Raw genomic sequence first — 23,043 nt, forward strand, 5'->3', positions numbered from 1 at the left:
ATATGCACATATATATACATATATATATGCACATATATATACATATATACATATATATGTATATATATACGTATAGGTATATATACTTGTAAGTATACATACACACACACACACACACACACACACACACACATATTTAAACCACCTTCCATTAATATTGATTACTTTCCTACTTTGAAAATTTTGTGATCAAATTAAAGACAGTCCTGAAAGTTTGGGCTGCAAGAATGTGCCCACTCAGAATTTACATATACCATTTTATTCACAATTTATTACAAGATGAAGCACGATACCTATATCATACCTATATATACATAATTCTTTTTTTAATCTATTTATTTTGAGAGAGAGAGAGAGAGAGAGAGAGAGATTGAGTGCATGCACACGAATGTGGGGGGGTGGGGTAGGCAGAAAGAGAGGGAGAGAGAGAGAATCCCAAGCAGGCTCTGTGCTGTTAGCCCAGAGCCCAATGCAGGGCTCCATCTCACAGACTGTGAGATCATGATCTGAGTGAGCCCAAGATCAAGAATCAGACTCTTAACTGACTGAGCCACCCAGGCACTCCTATATAATTCTTAATATAATATGTACTTTAGTTCTTTAAAAAATGACATTCAGCAAACTGATTAAAAATAAAGACTTAATTTTAACAACTACAGTGTAAAGTGAAAACTATTTTATTCTAACCTTTACAAGTCTAAAATAGTATTAATGACATACCATTATGTAACAGTTACAACCCTCGCATGTTATCAGGAGTAAATAGGGGCACCTGGGTAGCTCAGTCAGTTAAGCATCCAACACTTAGTTTCAGCTCAGGGCATGATCTCAATCATGCCCTGTGGGGTTTGAACCCCACATTGGGCTCTCTACTGACAGTGCAGAGCCCGCTTGGGATTCTGTCTCTCTCCCTCTCTCTGCCCCTCGAGCTCTCTCTCTCTCTCTCTCTCTCTCAAAGTAAATAAACTTAAAAAAACCTCATAAATAAATCAGTATCAACACCAGTTTCTTATCGTATACATAAATATTTCTCAGTTTTGATATAAATAAAATGTTTATAGACTCAACTACTTTGTTTATTAATCTCAGACAAATCTGATATTTGAGAAATCAGCTTAGCAGTTAAAAATAATATAAATCATGGATCTGAGCCATTGAAAATCTCTAAGAAAATAATCTTATCAGAGAACATCAAATAAGCTAAGAAAACCTCAACAGAAATTAAGACAGTAGGCATCAAAATGATCTAAGGATACTTGGAGATATTCATATGATACTTACCTAAAATTGTGTTTATCAATACTGAAAAAAAACATTTAAAATTCAGTATCCATTGCCTAGATATCTTTCATAATGTTAAAATCATCCTAGACTCTCCAAGTTACTGTACTTTTCAGGAGTTATGGTTAAATCTGGGAACAAGAACATACATTCTCACGCCACTAGTTTGTTCAATCTTAGAATAGTAGCAAGGGGCTTACTATGTACCTTATCAAGTATATGAATCTTACTCTCTGCTTAGCAGTTTCTACTGGGAATATGAATCTTTCCAGTGTATAGATAAGATTTTGCTCCTATATGATCAGGTAGGCCAAGAGTGGGCCTTTTCTGTAAAAGGCCAGAGTACAAATATTTTTGACTTTGAGGTCATATGATCTCTGCCGGACTCATTCAACTCTATAGTGTGAAAGCAGCCATAGGTAATATAATTAATAAGTGTGGCTGTGTTCCAATAAAGCTATTAACAGGAATGGGCAGTAGTCTGCCAACCTCTGACCTAGGGTATCTAAACATTTATTTTACAGTGATTAGTGATCAGCCAACAATTTTAAGCTTTTACTCTAACCATATGAAAATGGCATTTTAATACAAATGTCCTATATCTACAATGACAGCATGTCCTAAATTTGGGGGCACAGTCCTAACTTTGTGTAATTTCAACTTTATTAATAAGAACTATATATTTCAACTTCAGGTTAAAAAATAGGTTACCTATATGTAGTCAACTAGCAAAATAGCCCCCTAATACATAACTCTTACCTTTGAAAAATCCAGTATCTGCAAATATTTGAAAATAGTGTACCCCAAAGTACTGTAAAACTAAACTTACCCTTTGGGTAGTATAAGATGGCTTTTTCTTCTTTTCAACTGTATAAAGACTGATTTCTATGTCACCTTTTGCAGTTCGACATTCTTCCTGAACCCTAATAACAAAGGTCAAAGTGACAGAAAATCACCAAAAATCAAACCAAAGGTGTAAAAGACTAACAAAAAAAGAGACAGGCAAACCATAAATCAGACTCTTAACTATAGAGAACAAACTGAGGGTTGCTGGAGGGGAGGTGGGGGGGGGGGGGGGGGGGGGGGGGGTGATGAGTGATGGGTATTAAGGAGGGCACTTGTGATGAGCACTGGCTGTTATACGTAAGCAATGAATCACAAAGTTCTACTGAAACTAATATTACAGTATATGTTAGCTAACTGGAATTTAATTAAAAACTTAAAAAAAGAAATGCATTTGAAATATAACATTGTATTAGTTTAAGGTATATAACAAGATGTTTTGATATACTTCTATATTTCAAAATGGTTACCAAAATAAGTTTAATAACACCCATCAAAAAAATAAAGTGTTGCTGTAACAGAGAAAAAAAGTCAGATAACAAAAGTACCCTTTAAATATAAAATTTGCCACTTTAATCATTTTTAGGTATACAATTCAATGGTGTTAATGACATTTACAATGTTGTGTAACAATCATCACCCTATTTCCAAAACTTTTTCACCACTCAAAACTTTGTAACCATTAAGCAGTAACTCTATTTGTCCTTGTACCAGCCCTTGTTAACTTTTTTTTTTTTAATTTTTTTAACGTTTATTTATTTTTGAGACAGAGAGAGAGCATGAACGGGGGAGGGTCAGAGAGGGAGGGAGACACAGAATCTGAAACAGGCTCCAGGCTCTGAGCAGTCAGCCCAGAGCCCGACGCGGGGCTCGAACTCCCGGACCGCGAGATCGTGACCTGAGCCGAAGTCGGACACTTAACCGACTGAGCCACCCAGGCGCCCCAGCCCTTGTTAACTTCTAATCAACTTTACATCTGTATGACTTTGTCTAACCTAGATATTTCATAAGGGCAATCATATGGTATTTGTCCTTTTGTGTCTGGTATTTCACTTAGCATATTTTCAATGTTTATCCATGTTGCAACAGGTATCAGAACTTCATTCCTTTTTATGACTGAGCAATATTCCACTGTGTGTATATATATATATATATATATATATATATATATATATATATATCACATTCTGTTTCTCTATTCATCTGAGTACAGACACTTGAGTTATTTCTACTGTTCCCTATTATGAATAATGTAGCAATGAACATGGCATACAATTATCTATTTTAGCTCCTGACTTTCAATTCCACTTTAATGTTTTGAGAAAAGAATTATTTCAAATTGTTCTATCGCCAAGGGTTCATAAATTACCTATCTCTCCCTTTTTCTTATTACTGCTGTAGAAAGAAAAGGTGAAACTAATTATGTTTGCTACTTGTTGGCTTAGCTGGCAAAAGGCTTGGTAAAAGAGATAGCATGATTAAGAAATTTTGTATATTCTCTGTCTAATGTCCTTTTTTCTTTTCTAAATCTATTCCCAGTCTATGTGGATTACCTGGAGTTGATATTAAAACAAATGTTAGGATTTACAAATAAGGATAGGTATTCTAAATTTGAAATTCATCCTAATGAAATCCTTTCATGCAAGGAAGTCTACTTAAATGGCATTTCTAAATATACCCTAAGCAATGGGGTCTACAACATACTTATATGGCACTCCCAAACTATTCCAATATTAAATCAATGGCCGTTTCCTCAGAACTATTGTTGAATTTGGGGTCTATATATCACAGACATACTTAATCACATATGGTCTAATGTTCTTACTTAATAGTATTTGTATTCTTATCTTCTAAACGAGACGATGAACTCATCGAAAACAAACTATGTTTTTCATTTTTCAGTATTTCCCAAACCATTTAGCACAAAGCCAAACAAACTGAAGATGATCATTAAATAGTTGTTATGGAATGAAGTAACTGGAACAATGTAGAAAAACTAATATAAAACTCAGTTTGATTAAAAACTACCTTAGCTATTAAAATTTATTAACTAAACTATAAAGCTCTCAATTTTCTTATGAATGTTACCTTATTGACTCACCTACTAACTCCAGTATTTAGTTCATTGACCACCACTCTTCTGCTCCATGCCATGAGATCTCGTTCAGTGGCCATCTGACTCCGAGGAGCATTGTTATGCATTTGTCGGACACCTTCAATTTGACCACTACGTCGAAGCCCAATATTTGGGGAAGAAGATACATCCATATTTGGACTTCTCAGAGCTAAAACAAAAATAAAGGTACCACTTTCTGAACAAAGGCACCAAATTTTTTGACATTGGTACTCTAAAATAGAAGAGTCTAAGATAGTACTTTTCAACAATGCTGCTATCTATTTGCTCTAAATTTTCTATACCACCTTTATGGTTTTTTTATAGTGTGATGAATAAAGCAAAGCACTCAATAAATGTTTAAAGTTTCTATCACTCTTAAATGTTTTCAAAGTACATTCACATCTGTTGTCTACCAAATGCTCAAGAAATACTAAAAGTATATTTAACATGATTTGGTAGATTCGCAAATGTTTATTAGTACTAGTTCAGAAAGCAACTTGTAACCTAAATCCTACATTTAGCCTATTAAAAGGTTTATGTATAAAGCTTCAATAGGCTTTCAAAAATAATAAGAGAAAAAGTATATTTTTTTAATTTATTTATTTTGAGCGGGGGTGGACAGAGAGAGAGGGGGAGAGAGAATCCCAAGCAGGCTCCTCTTCAGTGTCAACACAGAGCCCGATGTGGGGTTTGATGCCACAAACCATTAGATCATGACATGAGCTGAAATCAAGAAGTGGATGTTCAACCAACCGAACCACCCAAGGCCCCCCCCAAAGTATTTTTTAACTATCAAAATTTCATTTTCAAAACTGATATGCAGTTAAAGAAAGGAAAAATAAAATAATGAAACTTTTCAAGCCCCTAGATATATCCCTGTTTTTTTATTTTTGTTGTATTTGCAAATAAAATAAAAATGGAAATTGAATCATTCATTCAACTGTTAAAAGAATCACCAGGAAAGATAAAAAAAATTGAAATAAACATTGGAAATAGAAGTCAGTGGGTCCACCTTGACTAATGGCATTTCAAATCTATCCACAGAAATCTATTGAGGGTAGAGCTGAACACTGATTTCATTAAGGAATCTCTATATCAAGGTTCTAAGAAAGTTTTATGTCTTAGAAAGAAAGGGCCTAGATATATAGGATTATCAGTCCACATCTTATCTTGTTCCAGGTCAAGGAAAGCTCATCTGAATTAGGTGCTCCTTAGGTAAACAAAGAATGGTTTTATTTTAATTTTATGGGATACTTAAGACTCAGGAAATGAGTAAAATACACTGTGAATTATTCAACTTTAAATCACTTTATTCATTTCTTGGACTCCAAAAGCCATACCTGAAAGAACCACAATTACATAAACGTAAAAAGAAATACATTTGCCAAAATCCCATAAAAAGACTGCATTTTAAAGTACAACTAATAGTTCTTGATAAAACTAAAATTGACACTGCTCACTTTGGCAGCACAGGACACTAACTCTGGAATGATACAGAGAAGATTAGCATGGCCCCTGAACAAGGATGACATGCAAATTCACGAAGAATTCCATAGTTAAAAAAAAAAAGTAAAACTGACAGAAGCTAAGATTTATATAAAATTCAGATTCATAAAGTGAAGGAAAAGATACAATAAATTAGAATACTGCTAGTAATTTATATCAAACTGTTGTGAAATTCAATTCAGAAGTTTCACCTGGGGGCGCCTGGGTGCCTCAATCAGTTAAGTGTCCGACTCTTGATTTTGGCTCAGGTCATGATCTCAGAGTTGTGAGATCAGCCCCACATGGGGCTCTGCGGTGGGCATGGAGCCTGCTGGAGATTCTCTTTCCCTCATCCTTTGTCCCTCACCTACTTGAATGTGCGCACACACTGTCTCTCTCTCTCTCTCTCTCAAAAAAAAAAAAGTATCTGTATTCCCTAAGAATAGGGCTTATCTTCCAGTGTATTTCTGTAAATTCAAGAGAGGAAGGGGATAATGTTGCTTTCTTTTCAACAAAGGAGGGTAAATTTTTTGTTAGTAATTTTTAAATTCACAGTGGTTTTAATTTTGAAAACTGTAAGTCGGTTCCCCTTTTACAAAAAGGCTGTACACTTATTGCAGTACCTTACTTCCCTTAATGGAACAAAAGTAAAGGCTGAAAATATATTAATGAGTTAAGAGAATACAGTATATTAAAATATACTACCTGTATCTTGTAAGAGATGCTAAGACATTTAGCAACAAATGGCAATGATATTATGGCACTTTGATGTATTTAATATCACAACTGTAAGTTAATAAAAATGTTTTTATTTAAAAATCTCAAATGTTCCTTACACAGACTTAGTACAAGTAAAATAAAGTACCTTCATTATATAAATATATACATACTTACCACCATTAGCAGAATATGATCTATTAATTGGAATATGTGGAATATCTCCTTCATTAATTAGTCTCAGATCTTGTTCTCTCTGTAGCTCCCTGATTATTCCATCAAGAATGCTCTCATCTTGGTCATTGGTTTGTTGCCCAATTACTTGTTCTACCACTTCACCATCACCTTATTGAGACCAAAGATATGAAGCCAAAAGATTACTTACATTTTAATATACCCTAAATACGGTGAAACAAACCTTAATCTATAAAATTTCCAGGCAAATAATTAAAAAACAATATTAAGATGAAAATAAAACATACCAAATAGTATTTGTAAGGAACTTTTAAATTGTTTGATACATCAGCTTGTATGTATGATTTAACAAATGCCCCCAAATTAGCCATTACTATGAGGGTCTTATCATCTTAAAGAATAATCATTAAATTATGATTTTCAAATGTACATTCTTGATTGAATATTCCAAGCAAAAAGTCCAGAGTAGAGATCTGAGTAAGGTTTAAATTAAGTTCAACCATAAATACATGAAATGTTTTGCATCTTTCATGAGAATTTCCTTTCTGAAATAAATCAAAATAATGGTCTTTCAAATATTGTTTTGAAAACACCTCAGTATATTGATAAGTACAGAAATTCTTTCTACTGACACACTGAAATCCATTGATTACATGTGAATAAAACTTTATTTACTACCATATTCTTTTTCTTAAATACATCTTATACATGTTTTTCATCTTGTCCTCTAGTATCCAATAAAAGGTATCCAAAAGAGTAGCTAAGTTATCAGGTCCTATAGGAAATGAAGTGTGATGAACTATAGATTTTTTTTTATTCAAATGTTTTGAGTGTTTTCTCCCATTTAATATTCATGCTTCTCACCCTTAACACATATGACATTATAAAAGTAAATATTAGCAAATGTGTAACATCATTTCATTACTCTACAAATCTTTATGAGAGTACATAAAAACATGTGCAACATTTCACTCTATTAAGGACAATTCAAGTCTTAAATCCCTAGTAAGGAAATAAAATTCCATTTATAAATCAATACCTACACCTCACACCTGGAAGAAAACCTACAAATAACAAACTAAGGCATTATGGTATGTGGGATGGGGTGTAGAGAGCAGAGTATGCAAGAGAAATATATAAATGAGATATGTTATTGAAGGGAAGATGGCTGGAGTAGGAGGACACTAGGCTTGCCTCCTCCCATGAATAAAACTAGATAACAACCAATTCATCCTAAATACCCTAGAAATCAATCTGAAAACTAGCAGAACAAACTCCACGACTAACTAAAGGCAGAGTATAGGCCACATCAGAGAAGGTAGGAAGATGTGGTTTGGGAGAAAATCAGATATAGCAGCCATGGTGAGGAGGGAGTTCAGGTTGCAGAGAAGGGCAACCTGTTGTCCTGTCTGGGCCTCAGTTTCTCCACTAGGCCCTGTGGGGAGACACAGGGGGCAGTCTGAGAGTGCCAGAGAAATCCAGGCCCTCACAAGACCTACAATATTTTGGGACTGTCACCTGGCCTATCCCAGGGGACCTACTTCCTTCCTGGCATCCCACTCCACAATCTCCCACACAACCTCCCCTGCAAAAAAAAAAAAAAAAAAAAAAAAAAAGTCTTTCTTTAATTATAACTGTCTGAAACTTCTGTGGGTACAGAGACCACAAACTGGTTGGCAGAGAAAGGAGAAGAGAGGGAAAGGCAACCAGAAATCATTTGGGGCCAGTCTCCTCTCTGCCCAGGTTTCTTCCCCCAAGCCCCCTCAACAGCTCAGCCCAAAGCCTGTTGGGAAGTTTGCTGCCACGATGTGCCCTTGAAGGCACTCCTATACCACACACATCTGCATATGCCTTCACCTCCCTTCCCCACAGACCCTTAGCTGGCAGCACTCAGACAATAGAAAAAAAAGACAACAGAGAAAACACATATCCAGTCAGGGTGATGTGGAGAGACACCCTGCACAGGTGCCTCAGTATTCTACCTCCTCAGTGGTAGGGGGTTTATTCTGGGACCTCCCCTAGGCCTGGGCAGTCACCTGCAGCCACTGAAGCGCCATCTGTCACTGGGCCTTGTGGGCAGTACTTGGGGTCATATATCTGCCAGCCAAAGCCAAAGATCAGGCCACTCTGGTTGGTGCCTTGTGTTCAGTCCATCTGCAAGAACATGGGTACCCCAACTTGGTATTGTACATGTGCCAACGGGTCCCAGGAGCTGTTATGCCCATCTGGCTGGCATACTTGTTTGTGCCTATCAGGAGGCTGATGGTTGAGTGGTCCACAGGTAGCAGGATATGGTTCTTGGGGTCATAGAGATGACTTCTTGTGCCATAAGCTATCATGCCTGACTGGCTGGCACATTTGTTGGTGTCCATCAAGGAGCCCAATGACGCACTGGCCTGCCTTCATGGTGGTGTCATTGAAATTGCACTCCTGCTTCTCTGAGTATTTAACACAAATGTCCATGCCACTCTGCAGCCCCTGGCCTTCCCAACCAGGATGAGAAGAGACACTTGCACCCATGTCATGTTCCCACTCTCAAACAGTTGTTTGTCTCAAACAGGTCCCATGGGGTTCATGCTGTAGTTGACCATGGCCTTGAGGAAGGTGGAGAGGTTTTCTAGTCGGTGCCAGTTCTGCATGGAGTGGCTGATCTTGGGGACTAAGCCTGGCTGCAGCTTATTCATTAATATACACACAATAATTTCCGTCTTTCAGACCCTTCTGAAAGTTGGGCCCAACAGAGAAGCCTGTGAGTCCCTGGATCCAGCTGCAGAGCTCCACGCCCTTCTGAAGGTCATATTGGGACAGGAGCCAGTTCTTGACCCCAGTTGAAAGCCTGTACAAGGGCCCTTGTTGAAATGTGTGGAGCTCATGGCTGTGGCACAGCAGGACCAAGAATGGGTTGAATCTTATATGACCATCAACTTAATATAGACAGCTACAAGATGGTGGTGCAGTAGGAGGACCCTAGGCTCACCTTGTCCCTTGAACTCAACTAGATAACTATCAAATCATTTTGAATACCCAAGAAATAAACTTGAGGACTGAGAGAACAAACTCCAGAACTAGAGGGAGAGAAGAGGCACATCGAGGAAGACAGGAAGTGTGGAGACATGGTTTGGGGGAGAAACAGAACACGGGTGCTGTGGACATGAGGTAGTCCTGGTGACAGAGAATGGCAAGAGAGAGATGACCACACAGGAACACATAAGGAGAACACTTCCCCAAAGCCATTGGCTGGGAAAACAAGAGGGACTGATTTTTATTAGTTTTTGCAACCAGTGGGACTTGAAGACTGGAGTTTAAAAGGTTGGTGGGCTTGGATGGAATAGAGCTCTGAGGGCACTACCCTACTTCGAAGAGATGGCAGGCAAACAACCCTGGGGCAGAGAGAGTGAAAAGGGCAACTGAAAAACACCAGGGAAACAGTGGGAGAGATTATTTACTCTTCTCAGAGTGTTTCCCTGAGAACAGCAAGCAGAGACCCCTCTCCTGGGACAAAAGAGAGGGGTGGTGCCATTTCCCTCTCTCACCCCTCACATAAACACAGAGCTACCTTCAGTAAAAAGCACAGCACTAACACTGGCTGCCTGACCTGTTTACACCAGGTCCCATACCCCTTCACTATGCCAGTACTGCCCTTCTAGATAAAGTTGGCCACAGTTCCAGCAGGGCAGGCCCCTTCCCCAGAAGATTAGCAGAAATCCCCACACACACCATGACTCCCAACCATGGAGTTCTGCAGGGCTTCAGATCTAGTGTTAAGTTGCATCAGGTCTCATTTAACAAGAACAAGGCACACATAGTTAAAACTTGATACATTCTGGCCAAGGTCCAAACACTGTCCACTGCAGGCAAGGAGAACCTCTGAAGATTGATTGGTCTTAAGGATACAGCGGCCAAAACACAGCAGCTGAGTGTACCCAGCACACACCAGAGACACTCCTGGCCTGAAATGCCAGGCCCTGGACACTATTTGCTCTCAGGAGCAGGAAACATAACAGGCTTTTGTAGCACACAGAAGAAGACATAGACTTAGGCAAAATGCCAAGATGGAGAAATTCATCACAAATGAAACAAGATAAGGTCATGGCCAGAGATCTAAACAAAACAGATATAAGTAATATGCCTCATGGAGAATTTAAAGCAATAATCATGAGGATACTCGCTGGGCTTGTGAAAAGAATGGAAGACTTCAGGGAGGCCCTTACCACAGAGACAAAAAAGTTAAAAACTAATCAGTCAGAAATGAAAAATGTGGGGCATTCACTTTCAAATGTCCCCTCTCTATAAAGAGAGCTTTCCTACTATTCTTATTTTCTAATCCTATGCTCTAATTTCCTGCTGCTCATTTTGAGTCCACCTCTTCATTCTTCGAAGTGGTGAAACAACAAATCCTGGGTATTGTGGTAAAAAGTCCTGCAACATTTCTTTGGGGGCTCATCCTGGGATATCAACATCTTCTATCCATAAGAGCAGCCGGCACCCCCTCTTTTCTTTCTATTCTAAAGAAAACTCGAAAACCAAACAATGGGCACCCATCAGCCAGTTAAGAGTGAATAGCATGGCTGCCATTTTTCAAGTCTCAGGTGAAAGGCTCCTTGGGTCTCCTCTTAGCTGATCCCCCAATGTAGTTGGGAACATCAGTGTGGTGGAGCCCCAATTTCCTTTTGAGAAGAACTTCCCAGATGCATGGGACTCAGGGGAGGCCAAACAGCAATTGAAGTGTCCTGACCAAGGCTACTCTTTGGTGGATGCCTAAAGGCTGTTGGCAGAACCTGAACCCTGAATGCCCGATTAGGCATCCGGTGAAATTCTCCTCTTTCTGTTTTGGCCAGCCTCTCCCTTTGGGAAAGGAGTAGAAAGGCCCAGGACTGATTCCTCAGATATCCTCCTAGGAGTGATCCGGGTGACTTCCAAGGGGTCCTCCTGACAGGTTTCCCAACTACAGTGGAAGGTGGCTGGCTCTCTACTTGCTTCCATTTCTGACACTCTGGCATGGCTCACCTCCCAGGTCCCATTTTTGGACCTTTTATTTTCAAATCTCTCTTGGGGAGTGGAAGCATGACTTACTTGAATGCCTTCTGGGCTCACCACCCCGCTCCTGCCCCTGATGTCCATGGGGGGATGGGAGAGAAGACATTTGGGAGGCTCCCACAACATCCAGATGATAACTAGAACCAACTGTCTCTGGTTACTCTACCTCAGGACAGGGACTTTGAGGAATGAATATTCCCTAGCAGCTGCTGAAACTCCTTTTGTTTTGGGGAACTTCCCTACCTTCTCTGGCCCAACACGGACTGCCTATTTCCACTTGTTGATGAAAAAAAAATCTGCATCTGCTCATCTGTCCAAGCTGACAGACTTTGAGACCAGCAGACCTCCTTCTCTGCCCTATGGGCTTTTCTCTACCTCTAGGCTTCTTGTCTGAACCTCATCTCTTCAGCCTTCCCCTCCCTCCTCCTGTTTCTGCATCACCTTGGCTACTGCTTACAAACTGGTTCCTATACCACCCTCAGTACCTCAGGCACCACTGGCTCCTCCTCCCACCCTCATGTTAAAGAGCGAAGAGCAACCCACTTGGACCACCGACTTCAGATTTCCCCACTGGTGCCCCGGGGAAAAATTGACAATGGGGAACAAATTAACTCTTAAATGGATACAGATAGAACACACTTGGTATTTTGTTGGTTTAAGATAGACATGTCTTTAGGGTTATCACACAAGTTTGTTGGTTTAAGATAGACATGTCTTTAGGGTTATCAACATTAAATATATAAAACTTTTTCTACCTAGGTTTACTGAAGGTCAAATAAGCTCGTGTTATCTCTGATGCAATTTGTCAGCAAAAAGATGACTTAAAATAGTAGTTAAGTCTGTCTTAAGTTTTTATGGGTAATTGTTCATATAGCTTTCAGGGTTTTTGATAACCTGAAAGTTTAAATTTATAGTTTTGCTTGGATCATAAACTAGATTAAATGTGTTGGACATTTAGGCCTTTTCCAAATCAGATGGAATGCTAAAGCATTGCTTACTAAACATAGGTTTGTTCTTTTGACTTATTGTAGAGAAACTAAGGATATTTGGGTCTCTTGGAAAACATGCTTTGTGATGAATTAATTCATAAATTTGCCATGTAAAGAATTCTGGTGTAACAGTTCACAATTGGTTGCGACTTAGTTTTCACTGGAGACTAAGGATTCTAAGAGTTTAAATTCTGCTAAATGTAGTTAAAACTGACGGAAATAAGAAAAGGAACCATATGTAGAAAAGTAGATGTGAAGGAAGGTATAAGAAGTGGAAATACATTTTTGTTGAAGGTGAAAAAAAAAAGTAATTTTGCCCTAAATGAGACTGGTTATTTGGAGAGAAATGGCTTGGGACAAAATCTAAATGCAAAGGAAAATTGCAGAAGGTTCATGAAGGGAAATCTTTGGAAAGGAATTTTATGTGTGGTCAGGATGGATAAGGTTAAAATGAATGGATTTTAAAAGTACACTCCTATAAGATTAAAACTACCCTCCTTTGATCCAAAGGCTAGGAAAATGGTGGTGATGTCCTCACTGCTGGCCTCCAATGGCTCCACACTTGTGTTGTTCCTGTTTAGTAGAGGAATAGATGCCTATGCCATATGAGGGATGGATGGATGACATATGAAGTGCTTTTACTGGGAGCCATTTTGCTAAACTTAGCCCAGTGTATGTCGAAAATGGATATACACATGGCTGGAACATATTTATGTGGGTATTGCTAAACAAGGCAGGGGAACAGACCTTGACTTTGGCCCTTTTAACCTCCCCTTAATGGCCGAGTATCGATATGTAAATGACTGATAGGCTAAAATAAAATTAGTGCATACTTCTACAATCAGGGGAGTCTTGCTTGATCACAGTCCATAACCCTAAGTTCCTGCAGGAGGGAAATGGAGGGGTAGGAGAAATCAGAGAAGATGGGTCAACTCTCAGAGGTAGGGTCAAGCCTGGGTAAGAGTTACTACTCCCAGCACCTTGTGAGACTGACAGGGCTTTTGGCTGCCAGTCGCATAGTCAGCCAAACTGCAGGGCAAGGAGATGAGGCTTCTCCTGGCCAACAATCAGGGTCAGGAGATAAAGTTTCTCCTGACCAGCTATAGGAAATTGAGATAAGGGATGCCTTTTCTTCCTTTTCCCTATAGACAGGCAATTCCCCAACCAAGGCCAATACTCTGTTAGGATGCATTCTGAAAAAATGGGATGATTTTGATACACAAATCCTAAAGAAAAAGTGACTCATTTTCTTTTATGCCAAGGCTTGGCCCCAATACAAACTGGAGGAGGAAACTAGGCAGCCAGAGAGAAATATCAATTATAAGACTATCCTACAATCAGATTTGTTTTTGTAAGGGAAATGGGGAGAAGTCCCCTATGGTTCAATGTTTTTGGACTTTAAGAGAAAATTGGGACATGTGTATGCAATACAAGGTTAACCCTGGCTTATTGACAGCCCTTTCCAAGGTCCAGAAATCAGGAGGAGAAACAATCAAGGGGCCCCTGCCTGTACCCAAAGCAAACCTAGAGAAGGAGGAAGGGAAGTCTTACCTCAACCTCCTCCTCCTCGGGTCCTCTATCTATAGATCCAGACTTAAGAAAGAACGTGAACTTCTGCTCCCTGCTGCCCACCTTATCCAGGTCCTCCCCATAATATAACAGGCATGTTTCCCCTATAAGAAGCTAGAGTGCCAGAAGGAGAAATGCAGGGAGACACCACTATGACTTGGTGTTCTGGCAGCAGTTGAGAGACCTGGAGATGAGCAACTCGTTAATTAACATGGGACTGGAGGTCCTACAGGGGACTTCCAATTCCCTACTGGACCCCAGGCAATTCCATCCCAAGATATTAATTGGGACTATGACCATCCCATTGGAGAATGGTGTCACTGCCACTTCCAAGCTTATGTTTTGGAGAAATTAAGGTCTAAGGTTAAAACTTTTAAATTATAGTAAATTAGCCACTATCTTACAGACACAGGATGAAAACCTGGTGGCCTTTCTAGAGAGGTTAAGGGAGCCTCTCTTTAAATATACAGCTATCTCCCTTAACACCCTGAGGCTGAGATGATTCTGAAGGAAAATTTGTCAATCAGCCCCAGATTTGGAGAAAACTGCAAAAATTGGTTGTTGGCCCAGAAGGGACCCTGGAGGAGCTTTTAGGAGCTGCCAATTGGGTATATTACAAATGAGATCAAGAGGAGAATAAGGAACAGGAAAGGAGGCTTAAGAAAAATCTGAGGCCTTAGTTGTGGCTTTATGTACTATGTCAGACCAGACTTTCTGAGGTCCTGGCACCAAGTGCCATTTATGTGGCCGTTTAGGGCACTGGAAATGAGAATATCCTCAGAGGGTACAACTGATATTGAAACCCCATAAGCCATTTCCTTTGTGTGGAGACAGTCACTGGAGATCTGAATGCCCTCAGGGACCTCAATCTGCGAGGGCTCAGATAAACAATGTCCCTGATGGGGCCCAGGGCTCTTTGTGGTGGCTCCCCCAAACCAACTGTCCATTGGAAACCCAGAGCCTTCAGTAACTCTGGATACAGAAGAAAAGCCGGTTGATTTCCTTCTTGACACTGGAGCCACTTTTTCTGTCCTCCTTTCCACTCCCAGCCAACTCTCCAAACGCAATATAATAATTAGAGGCGTCTCCGGAAAACTTGCGACTAAATATTTCTCTCAGCCATCAGGGTACGTATGGGGAGACTTAATATTTTTCACATTCTTTTTTGATAATGCCAGAGAGCCACACTCCCTTGCGAGGAAGGGACATTATGACTGAATTAAGGACTATAGTGCTACTAACACCAGGACAGATAAACAACAGCTTAAACTTATAGGACTCTGGATATCAAAGATCAATCTTTCCTTAAGGCAAAATTAAATACGCTTCATGGAGTTGGTCCTATGGAAACTGGATGGCCAAAGAAGCCTTGAGGATTGAGAACCAAAAACTAGTTCAGGTGCTTAATTATGCTAATCAACAGTATCACAAGATCCAAATAAGTATACAAGAGGAAGAAAAATAACTATAGTTAAATTTATATACATATATATGTATATATACACATATATACACATATATACATATATGTACATATACATATGTACATATACATATGTACATATGTACATATGTGTATGTGTGTACATATATATGTATATACACATATATACATATATGTGTATGTGTGTGTGTGTATATCTCTATCTCTATCTCTATCTCTATCTCTATATGTATATCTATATCTATATAGATATAGATATATAGATATAGAGATAGAGATAGAGATAGAGATAGAGATAGAGATATAGATATAGCCAGACATGTCAGAGACATTTTGGATGGCTACAATGCGTCTTTCCTCTTCCTAATGGTGTGGCCTCCTCCCTAGGAGGCATTGCATTTGGAATATTAATGCTTGTTGGTCTAATACTGTTGGTATGTCATTTGTAGAAACTGTCTCATCTGCCAGAATAAGAAGACATCCAAGAAAATTCTGCTAGCCTAGATGTTCCAAACACCCTCCCATTAAATTGGACCTTTGGATGACCTCTGAACCTGCCCTCAGTGCCATTCCCCTGTAATTTCTCCCCTTTAGTAGGAAGCAGTTAAGATCAGTCATCGCCCCAATTCCTAATGGCAGTTAGGAGCCATGTGTTCAGAGGGGGATATATGATAGAAAAAGATAGTATAAAATAGGCAGAGAGGGAAAGGAGGATCTGAGGTCCCTGGGTTAGGATAAACACATATTTTGGAACAATGCTGGGAGTGTCTGACCACAGCAAACTCCCTCAGGTTTAAGGTTCCTCAGAATGTAACAGACCCCATCTACTTCCCCTAAGGTTTCCCTCAGGAATTTGACAAAAGACCTAAGTATGGCCATCAGCCATCTGTCCTACAATGGAAATGAGCCAATCAGGAATGCATAACCCAGCACCTAGAGCTATCAAGCCAGTAAGGGTAGAACCTGAGAAGGAACAAGGGGGAAGGGAAGGGGGGGGGATTGACAAGAACTTTATAAAACAAGGACTCTTGTCTATAGTCTTCTGGCATTCACTTTCAAATGTCCCTTCCCTATAAAGAGAGTTTTCCTACTATTCTTACTTTCTAATCTTACACTTTAATAAACTTTTGCCTGCTGCTTAAAAATAAATAAAGAAAAGAAAATTGTAATAACTGAGATTTGAAACAAACTGGATGCAGTGAACTTAAGAGAGACAGCTATATGCACAAGAGGTTTTATATAAACCTAATGGGAACCACAAATAAAAAAAATAATAGACAAAGAGTAAAGAAAAAGTAATCCAAATATATCACTAAAGCAAATCAGTAAAACTTGAAAGATAAGAAAGGATCTTCAGAAACAGTCACAATTCAAGTAATAAAACAGCAATAAATACATGTCTACCAATAATTACTTTTATGTAATTATTATAAATGGACTAAATGTTCCAATCAAAAGACACAGAGTGACAGAATGCGCGCGCACACACACACACACACACACACACACACACAAAAGGACCTATCTATATACTGCCTACAGGGAACTCATTTTAGACCTAAAGACACAGGCAGGTTGAAAGTAAGGGGAATAAAAAACATTTATCATGCAAATGAATGTGAAAAAAAAGCTGGAGCATCAATACTTATATCAGAAAATATAGATTTTATTTTATTTTTAAAAAGTGTTTATTTAATTTTGAGAGAGAAAGAGAGAAAACAAGCAAGGGGCAGACAGAAAGGAGGAGAGAGAGAATCCCGAGCAGGCTCCATGCTATCAGTGCAGAGACTGACATGGGACTCGAAGCCACGAACCATGAGATCATGACCTGAGCTGAAATCAAGAGCTGGACACTTAACTAAATGAGCCACCCAGGTGCCCCCAAAAATATACATTTTAAAACAAAAACTGTAACAAGAGACAAAGAAGGACTCTATAATAACAAAGGGGACAATCCAACAAGAAGATATAACAATTGTACCCAACATGGAAGCACTAAATACATAAAACAGTTAATAACAAACATAAAGGGACTAATGAGTTATAATACAATAATAGTAAAGGACATTAATATAACACATCTGAATAGAAAATTAAACAAACAATGGGTGTGAATGACACAGTACACCAGGTAGACTTAATAGATATATTAAAACACTCCATCTTAAAACAGCAGAATACATATTCTTTTCAGGTGCACATGGAACACTCTCCAGAACAGATTACATGTTAGGCCAGAAAAAGAGCCTCAACAAATACTCAAGGAGATCAAAGTCATACCATGCATATTTTCTGATGACAATGATATGAAACGAGAAGTCAACCACAAGAAAAAATATTGAAAGACCACAAATACATGATGGTAAAATAACTTGCGATTAAACAATGAATGGGTTAACCAAGAAATGAAAGAGGAAGTCCAAAAGTACATGGAAACAATGAAAATGAAAACATAATGCTCCAAAAGCTTGGAGACACAGCAAAAGTGGTTTTAAGTGAGGAGTTGATACCAATACAGAATCAACTCAAGAAGCAAGAAAAACCTCAAACAAACAACCTAACCTTACACCTAAAGGACTGAGAAAAGGGACACCAAACAATACGTAAAGCCAACAGAAGTAAGGAACTAACAAAGATTAGAGCAGAAATAAATGATATAGAGACTAAACAGAACAGATCAATGAAATCAGGAGTTGGTTCTTTGAAAAAATAAATTCACAAACCTCGAGCCTGATTCATCAAAAAGCAAAAAAAGAAAAAAGAATGCAAATAAAATTATAAAAGAAAGAGGAGAAATAATAACCACACCACAGAAATACAAACAATTATAAGAGAATATTATGAAAAACTATATGTCAACACAATGGACAACCTAGAAGAAATAGATAACTTTCTAGAAACATATCACCTACCAAAATGAAAGTTGGAAGAAACAGAAAATGTGCCTAGACCAATTACCAACAAGGAGATTGAATCAGTAATCAAAAACTCCAAATGAACCAAAGTCCAGGACCAGAAAGCTTCACAGGTGAATTCTACCAAATATTTAAAGAGTTAATACCTATTCTTCTCAAACTATTCCATAAAATAAAGGAGGAAGGAGAACTTCCAAATTCATTCTATGAGCCCAGCATTACCCAGATACCAAAGCCAGGTAGATACCACTAAAAAAGAAAACTACAGGCCAGTATGTTTGATGAATGTAGATGCAAAAATCCTGAAAATACTAGCAAACAATCCAACAATGCATTAAAAAAATCGCTCACCATGATTAAGTAGAATTTATTCCCAGTATACAAGGTTGGTTCAATATTCGCAAACCAAACAATGTGATATATCACATCAATAACAGAAAGAATAAAAACCATATGATCATTTCAATAGATGCAGAAAAAGTACTTGACAAAGTACAACATCTATTCATGATAAAGCCCTCAACTAAGCAAGTTTAGAGGGAACTTACTTCAACATAATAAAGACAATATATGAAAAACACAGTGAACATCAGAGTCAATGAATGGAGAAAAACTGAGAGCTTTCCTCTTAGGGTTAGGAACTAGACAAGGATGTCCGTTCTCACCACTGTTACTGAAGACGGTACTGAAATCCTAGCCACAGAAATTAAATAAAAATAATAAAGGGCATGCAAATTGGTAAGAAAGAAGTTAAATGTTCATTATTTGCAGATGACATGATATTCTATATACAAGATCCTAAAAACTCCACCAATAAACTACTAGAACTGATAAAATGAATTCAATAGTCACAGGACATAGAATCAATGTGCGAACATCTGTTGCATTTGTATGTATTAATAATGATGTAGCAGAAAGAGAATTTAAGATAACAATGACATTTAAAATTATACCAAAAATGTTACCTAGGAATAAACCTAATAACCAAAAGGTGAAAGACCTATACTCTAAAAAATATAAAACACTGATGACAGAAATTGAAGATGACACAAAGAGATGGAAAGACACCCATGGTTATGGATTAGAAGAGCAAATATTTTGTGGTGCCTGGGTGGCTCAGTCGGTTGGGCATCTGACTTCGGTTCAGGTCATGATCTCGTGGTTTGTGGGCTTGAGCCCCGCATCGGGCTCTGTGCTGACAGCTCGGAGTCTGGAGCCTGTTTTAGATTCTCTCTCTGCCCCTCCCCTGCTCATCCTCTCTCTCTCTCTCTCTCTCTCTCTCTCTCTCTCTCTCTCTCTCAACACTAAATAAACATTAAAAAAATTGTTAAAAAAGAACAAATATTTTTAAATGTATATACTATCCAAAGCAATCTATACACTTAAGGCAGTCCCTATCAAAATGTCAATAGCATTTTACACACAACTAGAACAAAAAGTCCTAAAATTTATATGGAACCACAAAAGACCCCAAATTATCAAAGCAATTTTGAAAAAGAAAATGAAAGAAGTATCACATTCCAGACTTCAAACTGTATTACAAAGCTGTAGTATTCAAAACAGTATGATACTAGCACAAAAACAGACACAGAGATCAATGGAATTGAATACAAAATCCAGAAATAAACCCACAATTATATAGGATTTAATCTTTGAAAAGGCAGGAAAGATTATCCAATGGGAAAAGACAGTCTCCTCACCAAATTGTTTTGGGAAAACTGGACAGCAACATGCAAAAGAATGAAATTGGACCACTTTCTTACACCAAAAAAAAAAAAAAAATTCAAATGGATTAAAGACTAAATATGAGACAGGAAACTATTAAAATCCTAGAAGAGAGCACAGGCAATAATTTTCCTGACATGAGCCATAGCAACATTTTTGTAGATATGTCTCCTAAGGCAAGGGAAATAAAACAAAAAGTAAACTATTGGGACTGCATCAAAATAAAAACTTCTGCATAGCAAAGGAAATAACAAAACTAAAAGGTATCCTACTGCATGGGAGAAGATATGTGCCAAGGATGTATCAAAATAAAGAGTCAGTATCTAAAATATATAAAGAACTTACACAAGTCAACACCAAAAAAACCAAATAATCCAACTAATATATGCACTGAAGAAATAAACAGATTTTTCTCCAAGAAGATACCCAGATAACCAAGAGACACATGAAAAGATGTTCAGCATCACTCATGATCAGGGAAATGCAAATCCAAACTACAATGAGATATCACTTCGCACCTATCAGAATGGCTAAAATCAAAAACACAAGAAACATGGAGAGGATGTGGAGAAAAATGAACCCTCTTGCGCTGTTGGTGGGAATACAAAATGGTGCAGCCACTGTGAAAAACAGTATGGAGGTTCCTCGAAAAGTTAAAAATAGAGCAACCCTAAGATCCAAGTATCCACGCTACTGGGTATTTACCCAAAAAACACAAAAAACACCAATTCAAAGGGATACATGCACTCCTATGTTTGTAGCAGCATTATCTACAATAGCCAAATTATGGAAGCAGCACAGTGTCAATCGATAGATGAATGGATCAAGAAGTTATGGTGTGTGCGCACACACACACACACAGACACACACAATATGGAATATTATTCAGTCATAAAAAAGTGAAATCCTGGGGCACCTGTGTGGCTCAGTCAGTTAAGCATCTGACTCTTGATTTTGAGTCAGGTCATGATCTCATAGTTCATGAGTGTGAGCCCCACATTGGGCTCTGTGCTGACAGTGTGGAACCTGCTTCCCTCTCTCTCTGCCCTTCCCCCACCTCAAAATAAATAAATAAACTTGAAAAAAAAACACAAAATTCCAGCCATAAATATGCTCTAGAAAAACTGAAGTCCTTCCATTTGCAATGACATGGATGGAGCTAGAGAGTATAACGTTAATTAAAATAAGTCAATCAGAGAAATATAAATACCGTATTATTTCATTCATATGTGGAATTTAACAAAAAAACCAAACAGCAAAGGAAAAGGAGGGAGGAAAGCAGGGAGGGAAAGAGAGAGAGAGAGAGAGAGAGAGAGAGAGAGAGAGAAAGAGAGAGAGAGAGAGACAAGCCAGGAAACAAACTCTTTATAGAAAATAGGCTGATGGTTATCAGAGGGGAGGTAGGTGGAGGAATGGGTGAAATACGTGATAGAGATTAAGGTGTGCACTTGTGATGAGCACTGTGTGATATATGGAATTGTTGTATCACTGTTTTGTATGCCTGAAATGAACATAACACTGTATGTTAAATATACTGGAATTAAAATAAAAAAGAAGAGTTGCTTTGACAGGGAATAGCATTATTTCACTGTCTTATTCTACTATCTTTACATCATGCATTATGCTTATCACTGCTTCCTCAACATCCTCCAAGACTGTTATTTAAACACTAAATAGTTTCACCAATGAGAAAAGCTTGACAGGTTAAAGTTAGTACATTTAATCATAACTAGAAGTCAAAACCATAAGCAACAGGATCATATATATGTTTAGGTTTCTAAGGAAACAGGTCAATACATTCTCTGCTTGAGTATATGTCTGTTGTCCTAATCCATTTATCTGTGTTCAAGCGACATAAAAATGTAAAAGTACTCTGGTAAGGTCAAAAGTAAATGGGACATCTGGGTGGCTCAGCAGGTTAAATGTCAGACTCTTGGTTTCAGCTCAGGTCATGATCTCATAGTTTGTGAGTTCGAGCCCCACATAAGGCTTTGTGCTGACAATGCAGAGATTGCTTGGTATTCTCTCTCTCTCCCTCTCTCTGTCCCTCCCACATCTCTCCCTCAAAATAAATAAAAAATAAAAGTTAAAAAAGTAATATGCAAATGAAAATTAATAGAAGTATTAGGTACATACATTCTAACCTACTACAGAGTTTAGCAGGAAGTATGTATCATAGAAAGAACAGTAGGAAGTATAACATTTTGCAAAATATTTTAAATTTAATTTTGGAGATAACATACCATTAGCCACATATCCCAGCTGTGGTATAAGTTGTTCATCTTTACAATTTTCCCGTCCTGGTACTAGTCTTTGGAATTTTGTAGGATGCGGATTGCCATCAACATCCACCAAGAATGGGGGAGGCATGAGGTGAGGAGCTTGTTGGGTCTGTTCATCCAGTACATAGTTGTTGGCATCACGGATAAGAGGTCGATAATCCGTGTGGAAGAACATCTGATCTGGAATCTTTATCACAGGTTTTAAGTATTTAACATGCACAGGGAATTAATTTTCATTCCTAAAGAACATGCACTTTTCAAACCAGATACTTTTTGCATTCCCTTATAGCCCTCTATTGCTATATGTTTCCTCTAGGTAAAAGTGAATCACCTGAATTGTAATCCTATCGTTTCTCCACAAAATCCTATAATCTGTATTACTTTCTGGCCCTATATCATATTTCTCCAATTAGCATATGAAGAATGAGAGCAATAACATAGTAGA

The 23,043-nt window shown here is 38.3% G+C and overlaps 1 protein-coding gene, 1 non-coding gene and 1 pseudogene across 8 annotated transcripts in view; 1 reads left to right on the forward strand and 2 right to left on the reverse strand.

The window, feature by feature from the left end:
• Window positions 1–23,043, reverse strand: part of BRWD3 (bromodomain and WD repeat domain containing 3) — a 231,515-nt gene that overhangs the window by 89,210 nt on the left and 119,262 nt on the right. For all 7 annotated transcript variants that reach the window (XM_049644693.1, XM_049644687.1, XM_049644686.1 and 4 more), the window contains 4 exons: window positions 22,560–22,785; window positions 6,620–6,787; window positions 4,226–4,409; window positions 2,111–2,204 (listed from right to left, as the gene is read on the reverse strand). In XM_049644693.1, the coding sequence (XP_049500650.1) occupies window positions 2,111–2,204; window positions 4,226–4,409; window positions 6,620–6,787; window positions 22,560–22,785 (672 nt within the window). The remainder of the gene's footprint in view (window positions 1–2,110; window positions 2,205–4,225; window positions 4,410–6,619; window positions 6,788–22,559; window positions 22,786–23,043) is intronic.
• Window positions 5,693–5,800, forward strand: LOC125932425 (U6 spliceosomal RNA). Its single transcript, XR_007460597.1, has one exon. It is a non-coding gene; the product is annotated as a U6 spliceosomal RNA (small nuclear RNA).
• On the reverse strand, window positions 8,213–15,708 carry LOC125932214 (calponin-2-like; annotated as a pseudogene).

Source organism: Panthera uncia, chromosome X (genome assembly GCF_023721935.1).
Source record: "Panthera uncia isolate 11264 chromosome X, Puncia_PCG_1.0, whole genome shotgun sequence".
Taxonomy (NCBI): domain Eukaryota; kingdom Metazoa; phylum Chordata; class Mammalia; order Carnivora; family Felidae; genus Panthera; species Panthera uncia.